Source organism: Aythya marila (genome assembly GCF_965140915.1).
Source record: "Aythya marila genome assembly, chromosome: 5".
Classification (NCBI taxonomy): domain Eukaryota; kingdom Metazoa; phylum Chordata; class Aves; order Anseriformes; family Anatidae; genus Aythya; species Aythya marila.
The window spans coordinates 9949239-9959672 of NC_139046.1; the positions used below are offsets into that span (position 1 = coordinate 9949239).

At 50.2% G+C, this 10434-nt stretch overlaps 1 protein-coding gene across 1 annotated transcript in view; it reads right to left on the minus strand.

Moving 5' to 3' along the window:
• The window catches only part of KIF26A (kinesin family member 26A), a 100267-nt gene extending 90324 nt beyond the window's left edge, over nucleotides 1-9943 (minus strand). The window contains exons 1-2 of the mRNA XM_082761224.1: nucleotides 9633-9943; nucleotides 9202-9447 (exon numbers count right to left, since the gene is read on the minus strand). Of these exons, the coding sequence (XP_082617350.1) occupies nucleotides 9202-9447; nucleotides 9633-9686 (300 nt within the window). The 5' untranslated portion in view covers nucleotides 9687-9943. The remainder of the gene's footprint in view (nucleotides 1-9201; nucleotides 9448-9632) is intronic.
• Nucleotides 9944-10434: the final 491 nt, after the last annotated feature.

Sequence of the window (10434 nt, forward strand, 5' to 3'; positions counted from 1 at the left end):
GCTGGGCAGTAGATACAAGCAGTTGCTTTTACACGACGCACTCCAGACAATTTGGTGTCAAAGAGGGGGTCTGTCGCAACACCAGCATATTTCATCCAGCAGCACTCAATGAGGACCCAAGTGCTACCAAGGGAAGAGCTGAATGCTTTCACCACACTGAGCAGGAGAGAGAGACCAGTTCCTCTACAGATGACCCAAAAGCAGTAAAGGAATTGAAAAAAGGATGGACAGATTTCCTGATCATATGAGCTACTTGCTTCATATTCCAGGCAGCTGTTAGGACTGCCACATCACAAAGAGTCCCAGGAGCCAGAGTGCAGTCTGGAGGTGACAAGAACTCCCCATGGCCCTCTTTTGGCATGGGAACTGGACACATACCACAGGTCCACCATGGTGCCACTGACCTCAAGCACCCCAGCAGGCTGATCTCTGAACACAGAGTGGCACCGCTCTGCCAAGGGCTGTGTAATGAACCATGGGCACAGCCACCACCTCTGAACTGCTCAGGAGCCATGTAAGATGCAAAAGCAGCAGGCAAACCCTGAAAAAAAAAACACACCTTCATTTCATGAAGTTACACAGAAGCTTTTTGAAACTGTTATGAAACACTAGGAAACTGCTGTACTCTGAGATCCAGGAGGGTAGCAACAATGCCAAAAGGAGTAAATACACACTACCACACACAATGAAATAGGAACAGCATACGGCAATAAAGCATACAATGCAAACTGACTACACCTAACTTCCCAAATAACTCCAAGCACAAAGCCAAATGCTGCCCATTTACAGTATAACCAGCACTGATCAATCTACACACACTGACAGCAACACAAACTATGCTGTAACAAGTTGTGTGTTGTGGTAAAACAGGAAACACATTTAAACATAATCTTTTGAAGGCTGTGAGAACTAGGACTAATACTTCACTTTTGCAGTTAATGCTGAAAGCCAGTCAATGCCCAGCCTAGCCAGAAGTATCACATTTCAGCTTTGTACAGAACACTTCCCATCCTATTCACCCAGCAGCATAAAATCCCTCAGCAATAGCAGGGGAAGATTTGCTAAGAGCTAAATGAAAATTGATCACTTTCCCACAGCTGCCCAGCATTTCAATCAATGCTGCACAGGTATTGACATATGGTAATGCTGGCCCAGCCCCAGCAGAAGCTCAGAGCAGCCTGCCAAATTCCAGGAATGCTGATCAAAGACTGATTTTAAGGCCTGACTCAGAAAGAAGGATAATTGGGTGCACCTAAACCTTTTTTTTTTTTTTCCTTTCTGAGCAAGTGCTGAGATTTCGCTGATTCACTCTATATTAGGGTAATGAACCCAACAGTCAGACTCTTAGTGACAAGAAGAACGTACAACAATGTTGCCTAAAATAGGTAGGCTTATTTATACCAGATAAACTTTTTTTCCAAGATGAAAATGAAGATCTGTCAACTACGCCTTCATTCAGCTTCAAAGCAAAGAAGTTGGTCCAAAGAACTATGCACCAAAAGTTTGCTTTTACTTAAATTTATCCTAAGGAATATATTGCTTCTGCAAAGTGGCATTGCCCCCTCCCCTTCACCTGGAATAATCACTTGAAGCTTTTCTTTGGGATTTCTCTACAAAGCTTTCCCTTCTTCCCCCCCCCCCCCCCCCCCCCCCCCCCCATTTAAAAATAAAATATTTTTAATGAAAAACTAATGAGTAACACACTTTGGCATAAACTTAAACAGCAGCAGGACGTGCTGAAGCCACTGAAGAGTTCCCCGATTTCCTGCAAGGACACACCACATTTCCCCAAGGCAGCTTTCTAGTTTCATCATGGGGACGCACAGCGCAGTATGCAGATAAGCCCCTTTTAGATACCATCGATAGCTCTCTATTCCACTGATCTGATACCTGCTACTTAAGCAAGCTCCACTTTGCCTGGATATCCTCTGCAGCACCTTCCACAGCCTCAATGCTCCCCCCTGGAGAACTGGCAATTTTCAGGAGTCCCTGTTACTATCTTCATGGATTATCTGAAGCCCCTGGCTTTCTTTGCTCTTTCTGCTGCTGCAGAGATCCCCACCTCAAATCCCCTACCCCTGGTTACACACAACCTGAAAGTTCAGTTGCAAGTCCACTGTTTGCTGTGTTTCTCTGTATTATTATTTATTATTATTCCTCCTTGTTACGTGTATTACAAGAGCAGTCAGCCCCCCTAAGAACAATAGACAATGATGCTCAATGTTGTACCAGCAAACAGAAAGAGAGTCCACATTGAAAAAAAAGTTTTTATGAGAAACAGACAAAAGATAAAAAAAATTCTCTCTCTGCTGGACAAATGGGAAGTTAAGCTCATGTATATAAGCCACCTTGTCCAGATTTATACACAAAGGCAGTGACAGACCTAGGAATTACATTCAGGACTTACATCCCTATCCAGTGTCTGAACACTTCCTCCTGATGGCAAAGACTGTGGGAGACCCGATTCTCATGAAAGTTAAGGCCAAAAATTTCTCTCCTATTAGGCACTCATCTGAAATATTATACACAATTAGTAAGCACTCATAAAAGAAATCAGCCTGTTCCTGATTACGTGCATAGCCAGTTAACAGAGACAAGACTCCTATGATCCTGAAGATGCTTTCCATTCAGGGATATACCAGAAATTTAAGTACAAAAGAATTATTCCAATGTTGCGAGTATAAAGCCAGAAGACAAGGAGACAAATTCAGACTAATCAAACTCCATAAATTTCCAGTAAGTCTTTTTTATTTTTTTTTTAAATCAGGATATGATAGTCCCAAATTACATACTGAATGTGAATAATATGAATAATACCCAAACAGACCCAGTTCATGAAGGCAATACAATTTTAAGAAAGACAACACCATCATCATAGAAAAGTCTTCCACAGGACACACATGCAGTTCCAAGTAGATTTTTCTCCTCTGCACCAGGTGGAACAAAATCTACGCTCACTTTTCACAACAACTTGCTCATCAGCTAGCTGAAAACCCTGGGACTAGCTGGCTCTTCTTCACATCAGCATCCTCACAGTGGGAAGAAAGGATTCAGACCCACAGAGGGCAGTTACTGCAGGCTGACAGAATGATTAAGGTTGGCAGGGACCTCTGGAGGCCACCTGGTCCAAACTCTGCTCAACCAGAGCACCCAGAGCAGGCTGCCCAGGACCACGTCCAGAGGGCTTTTGAGGATCTCCAAGGAGGGAGAATCAGTGGTAGAATTCCCAAGCAGCAACCACATACGTGGTGGGTGATCCTAGACTTGGAAAAGACAAATCTCTTGGTGGTTTCAGCTGTCTTACTCCAACACCCTGCACTGTCAGGCTCGGAGGAGCAGCCACTATCAGCTGCTGTGGGCCACGGGGGAGGCAGATGACTACTGCCTCCTACAACCTCCCCGTGAAAGTCAGAGGCTGGGATCACTGTAGGTGGAAACTCTTGGCAAAAACAATAAAGCAGCGACTACATATTTCAACAGGTTCAAAGTAACCTCAGATGTTAGCAGCAGATGCTCTTTTCCACCCCCTGGGATTTTGAAATGGTTTAAGCGTTTCCTCCCTTTCCCCTAATAGGGCAGGGTGCTGAAGGCATTAGCTGCGGAGACCACAGCAGTACTAATTACCCCCAGCTAGCCGGGAGACCGCAGTACCTCGAGCTAATTGCGCAATCCCCGCTCCCCCACTTCAGATCCCCCAGTGAGGAGGTCTATCGCCTCCAGCACCTGTACAGCGAGGTAATCCTGCTCACCTGTATTTTAAAAGGGCATGCTTGAAAATCCTAGATGTCTAAAGTAAACTCATTACGATTAGTTTCCACAGCCTAGCATGCAGCACGGGGACTGCTGCACTGGCTGAAGGAAGCAAAGGGCTCATGTCAACACATTTGACATGGCGTTGTCACTAACCCCTTTATTAGGCTGCAAAACATACCTGCAATCCACATCTGAGCTCATAGCCTCAAGCACTCCACTAGCCAAGTCTCTGCAAGAGTCTCTCTCACAGAATTAAATATTAAAAGTGCATCTCAAAAAAATGCCCTGTAGTTTCATATTTATTAACTGAGACCTTACTTTTCCACTTATGCATTTTTGAATGTGTTAAATATAGAACGGTTTAAGGTGCACTTAGTGCTTGTAAAGAGCCCTGAAAACTCAATTCCTCTACAGAGGAATCTGTAAAAGGCATGATTCTCCCACTCAGCATCCCTTCTCCACGTCAAACCAGTAAGAGAAAGGCCTCCCATGAAAAGGAAAACAGCCCTTATGTAATAGAGGGCTCTCGGATTCCAGGTGATCCTGCCACTCAACAGACTTGGCTGACACATCAACAGAAAGTAGTGGGCACGGGAAGAAAAACTCCACAAAAAGTCAGGGCTTGCTTCTCAAAGTTTAGGCATCTTCCATGTACACCTCAGACGTTCAGAGAAATGTCCAGGTACTCTGAAAACCTTGCTATTTCAGGGAGCCATGAGCTCACAGTGTCCTTGCACAGACACAAAACTCACTGCCAGGCTCCTCTGTGAGCAGCACAGGCTCCTGGCTTCTGAAGCACACAGAAGTCCACACAACAGCAAGGAGACGGGTACCAGAGGTCAGGGAGCTCTCCTTACTCCTATTCCTGCTGACACCCTGCTGTCAGAGCAGCCAAGGTGGGAGTAACAAAGCACACCTGGCCCCTGCACATCAGGACCACAGTCCTGTGCTTTGTCCTTTTAGCCTCCTTTTCCAAAGCAGTAAGAGCAGCAACGTTGTCCTTCCCCCATCCTCCTTGCTGCCAGCCCTCCTCAACAGCTTTTGAACCTGTCAAAAGATCTGAATTTGAGGTGGGAGACTCAGAGTAGGGGCCAAGAACTGCCACAAACTAGTCTGAGAAAAGCTGTGCAGGACCAACCAGCTACTAATTGTTCGGCAGAAGCCAGGTGGCCAGGGAATATTAGCTCACTCCCAGTCAAACAGGGGGTGTGCATCCCCCAAGGACGGGGAACCTGCTGCCTCTTACCATCAAGCAACAGAGAGGAACACCTGGGATCAGTGAAGAGGCACAGGGAGGGCCAGGAGCTGAGCAAAGCATCCACTAGCACAGGTGAGAAACCCACAGGAAAGCGTATGCTGTTCCCAAAACTTTGCTCTTCATTTCCCATTCAGGCGATGCAATCAGCAGCACACAGGTGTACCAAGAGACCATCGCTTTGGTAAGAAGCAGGTGTGGGAGCACAGCTGAGACACGCCAGTGCAAACAGCATGCCTAAAGCCTCTGCTCTCCTCCCCTTCTTCCAGGAAAGCCAGGACTTCCTCCATCTCGAGCTGGTGTAACACGGAGCCCTGCCAAGGACACGGCGGGCTAGGACTTGCTTAGCTCCCTCAAATGATTCACAGCTCATTAGCAGCCAAAGGCACGGCCTGTCCTGGTCACCAACACTCTCTCAAAACCAGGATTTGCAAGATGCGTCTTTGTACCCAACCATGGCTTACCGGGTCAACTAGGAATGCAAAGAACACAGGATTTGGGGTTTTTAAGTTATCAGAGGATGTTCTCCATCCCACCAGCAGTAAACTGCATGCACTCACTCCTTTGTCTCGGAGTGCCTTTCAGTGGTGTGCCTCATGTAACACTGTGCAACAGGCAAGAAAAGAAGCTCTCAAAAACTGAGACTGGAACAACTTGGCCGAACTGGAGTCACAGTGCAATAGATGTGCCTCCCCATTCCCTGCTGCTGCCACTAGCACCACCTGCCCTGGCAGCAGGTACAGCACGTGCTGCTCGGGCTGGGGACAGCCAAAATGAGGTGCCTGAACCCCCAGGCAGAGAGGAACAGTGAACTCCTTGCTGATCGCCTCCAAAGAAAACTTCCTGTGATCTTGGCCTCCTCTGTTGTTTTTGTTTTGTTTTTTTAAATCACTACTAAGCTCTTATTCCAGTTTAAGTAGGTGTAACTGTTCCCCTTTTTTACAACCAAAATACTACCACCAGAAGAAAAGCCCTCTGTGGATGTAGCTGCATTAGCGTGCACATTTCTCGTATCAAGAGACTTTTTGTCCCCTACCCACAAGGGATCTGCTATTTCTGGGGTGCTGCACCTCCCTAAGGCCATGCCAGCACAGGAGGGAGCACGGAGTTTAGCTCCAGCGATGCAGCAGCACATCTCCCACGTCGGACAGTCCCTGCCTGTCCCCTTCCCCGGGGAGACGTATGCCTCGTACCAGTGCACACCTCTTCAAAAACGGCAGCACGTTTGGGTTTACTGAGCAGGGGCACCGCGCAAATTAATTAATTAGCATTTGTGAAGTACTGCGAAGATTTTAGGTGCTAAGTATTATTATTACTAATTTAATCTACATCCTCATTCAGTCACTCAGCCTCTCTTGTGAAACTGCCAACAATGATGCCAATTAGCGGTAATTGTTGTGGTGGTTTTGCGACAAGGCTCCTTGCCAACTGGGAGCGAGGCAGAGACCACCAACTCATTTCCCAGCCACGGCCCCACAGCTGCCAACAGCAGCAACATCCAGGCACATCGACCTGGCCTCGCCTCCAGCCAGAGCCCTGGGAGGAAGAGCTTGGGGATCCATTACCAGCTCCCCAGGGACACAGCCTGCAAGGCACACACCAAACTTTTAATTAGGGATAAACCAAGGCACCTTTTTTTCTTTTTTCTCCTCCAGTATTTCAGTATATGACCCAGAAACAGATGCTGATACTGCAGCACCACAATGCTAATCTGGAATAATTTAAGATTAAACCTTGTTGTTTGTTTTGTTGGTTTTGTTTTTGTTTTTCTCATCCTTGCTGGGTGAAAAATCACATTTTCATTCGCTCATAGGCCTCACTGTGGCAGCAAACTGTAAAGACAGCAGCAGTGAGAAGAAGGGAATCGACGGTGGAGGGTGCAGTAAATCTTGCATTTAAGAGAATCGCTGAGGAGTTTTAGCATAAGCAAAGAGGTATATCTTTATACCATCTGTCAACAGAGATTTGGAGGACTTTAAAAAGACCCAAACAACTAACAGTATTCTGTAATCAATGCACAACATCTGAGCACCGAAACTTTAAATTATTTATATATTTTAAATATGTCTAATTGAAAGGACAGCAACATATAAACTGGATGAATCATAGCCCTCTCGAGCAATTAGATTTGTTATCCCTGCAGACTGCAAACAGCATCTTGGCTTTTTATTCTAATGTGAATTCAATCCCTTGTCAGCTGCCCCACGCATAAGAATACAACTTCTCTCTTTCATCAGTACAGATATCAACAGCAGGAAACTAGCCCTTCTTTCATCTCCGAGGCACCCACCCACCTTTCCAAAGGGTTTTGAACCAGGTGTGGAAACCTTGCTGAATCTCTGCTGAAAGATCCCCGCTGCTATTATGGCAAAGGACACAGCTCCTTTGAGAGAGCAGCGTGCTCCAAGCAGCAGCCTTCTGGTGTTTGCTCAGCCAGGAGCTGCTCCCTTCGACAGTACTTTAGAAGAGCTTATGAGAAACTCTGGACTTTTATTGTATGGGCACGAAGCTGTTACGGAGCGGAGCTGCTGTTTCAGGCGTCTTGTTATATAATTAAACAAGAAAGGGAAAAAAAAAAAAAAAAAAAAACAACACAAGCTGCCTTTCTGGCACAGACATTACAGAGTGCTCAAACTGCCAGCTTATTGCATCAGATTCCCACTGCAAGGCCAATTCGCAGCAGCTGAGTATCCGAACCACTGACTGTTATCTCCTGCTAACCTACTTCACACTCAGAAGGCAGTAAGCGGGGCTGGTCACTGCCTCTTCCTTCCTGAGGAGCCGCTCGCCAGCCCGGATTAGTGGGTTTCCGAGCTTGCAATTAAGGCTAGAGGTCTCACACTTGTCGGAAGATGGATTTTTGAAGAAATTTGAGTGTCTGTGTGCTACTCACTAAGTAACCTGCAGGTATCTGTTACTCCGTGACTAAGTCTGTCAAGGCTCTGCCACCACGATGATGACAATTTCATTACTTTCCTTAGCGTGCCTCAAAACCCTGCAGAAAAGGGGGATTAATTTACCCATCATCGAGGGCTTATGGAGGAAGCCCCCTGGGACTGGCAGGGAGGAGACCACACAATCAGCCCCCTGTTCGCCACCCTCCTCACCCTAACACCTGTGGGACCCACTCAGGGCAGGATGCTGCTCGCTCCCATCACTGCAAAGAGCAGTGCGCACCCCCTTGCAGCAGGCACTGTACGACACAAAACAAAACTTATTTCCACTGGCAATCCAGAAACCAACAGGTCCAGGGGTCCTGACTTCAGTGAGGTGAGATGTGGGACCTTTCACACCGTGGAAAAGAGTGCTCCCTCCCAACCCTGCGAGTCACTAAGGAGGCTCCTGTTGATTTCAAAGGGCTCTGGATCAGGCCTGAGAATATGAACCTGGTGGCGCGTTCGGACACTGCTCTACAATGCACTCCCAAACAAACCTATATTTAGATTCAATGGGAATTCTGTAGATCATACAGGAACTCTTTGAATGAAAATGAAGGTCAATAGGGTTTGGCTTCCTCTTCAGACCCTCCCCCCCCCCGTTCTTGCAAACATCCCGATAAGCATTGTTTGGAAAACAATGCGTTACTTCCAAATGTTATCAAAAACCCAGCACACACTTTCTGTGCCCTGAACCAGAACCACAGCGTCTTCTGCTGCTCTCTTCCCCGCCAGCTAACCCCGAGGATCTCCCCAGGTGTCAAGGCTCTGTGTTTTTTTCCACCTGCCTCTCCTTTTAAAAGCTTTTCACGTGCTTACTGAAGGGAGAGGAGCAGCGATACTAAAGAGCTCCGATAAAGAAAGAAGAACTGCGCGGCCGAGCGCACACACGTGCAGCTCTGCGTGTCGGAGCTCCGCTCTGCCAAACCTTCCCCCAGGGGCTGCCAGAGCCCCCCCGGGGCACGGGAAAGCCCCAGCCCCGGCTCCCCGGCGTGACACCGGGACAGAGCAGCGGGGATCCCGCAAACCCGACGGCCCCGCGCTGCCGAGCCCACCCCAAACCCATCAGCTCAGGGTCCCAAATCCGTCCTCGGGGGGCTATTTGCCTGCAGCCGGTGCCCACAAACCCGTGCTGAGCCTGCGGCAGCCCCTCCATCCCCGCTCAACCCGCGCCCCCTCCAACTTTCCGCTCCCCTGAAGAGACCAGAGAAAGGGAGTCCCGGCCTCCCTCCCCTTACCCGGGCTGCACTCACTTACCGGCGGGGCGTTGGGAGGGCAGCCTCCGGCCGCCAGCCTCGCCGCCTGCCTCCGCAGCTCGGCCAGCTGAGCCTGGCAGCTCCGGCACCAGCCCCCGGCCGCCGCCGCCCGCTCCAGCGGCCGCGGCTCGGTGCCGGCGGCGGCCCCCGCGCCCTCGGGCGGCGGGCGGCTGGCGCAGCGCTCCTCGGCGGCGGCCGCCGGCCTCTTCCTCGGGGAGAGCTCCCGCACCGCGCTCCCCTCCGCCACCTGCGGAGAGAGGAGAGAGCTGAGAGCCCCGCATCGCATGGGGCGGGGTGGGGGGGGACCCCATTCCCACCCTCCCTCCGGGGAAAGTAAGAAGAAAAATATACATATATTAAAAAGGATGAAAACTCACCCTAAAGTTAAATTAAGGGAAAGGAAAGGAGAGGAGGAGCGCTGCTACAACTCACCCCCGGTGCGCGGCTCTCGGCTGCCGGCCCCTTCCTGCCGGTGGCCGTGCTCATGGTGGGCTTTGGGGGGCAGCCCCCGCTCCGCTACTGCGGGCGCTGCGGAGCCCGGCGGCGCGGCCGGCCCATGGTGGGGCTCGGGGGCCGCGGGCAGGTGGGGGGAAAGGAGACTTTTGGGGGATCTCGGGGGTGATCTCGTCGCTGCCCCCCTCCGTCCGGGCCGCCGCGCAGGGCGCTAGGTGATGCTGCCTGCCATGCTGCCCAAGGAGCCGGCTTTGGGGAGGGAGAGGGAGGCGCAGCGAGCTCCCCACGGCGGCCCGGGGAAGGACGCGGAGCACGGGAGCACGTCGGAAAAAAAGCTGCAAAAGTGCTCGCCCGGCAGGGGAGGAGGGGCTGGGCGCGGTGGGTGGGGTGGGGTGAGCGGGGCCGGCACGGGGCGGGCTGGGATTTGGGTTTTATTTTTTTTTTGGGGAGGAGAGGGGATGTCTTTTCGCAGTGACCCTATGAAACCTAAAGCGGCTCGACCCAAGTTGCACACCCAAACCTCGGGTTCCTCAGGAGCTGGGGGGGCGCAGCGGGGCCCGGACCCCCCCCTCCGCAGGCGGGCAGCCACCCGGGACCCCCGGTGCCGGCTCCGCAGCCCCTCCTCGGGATGCCCCCGCCAGATGGAGAAATTAACGTTAGCAGCTAATTGTCTGCTTGGCTGCCGCCCCGGCTCGTGTAGCTGGCACTTTTTATTTTTATTTTATCTCATTTTTTTAAGTTTTGCTCCCCAGAGAGGGCACCAGGCGCCGCTTTCCATCAC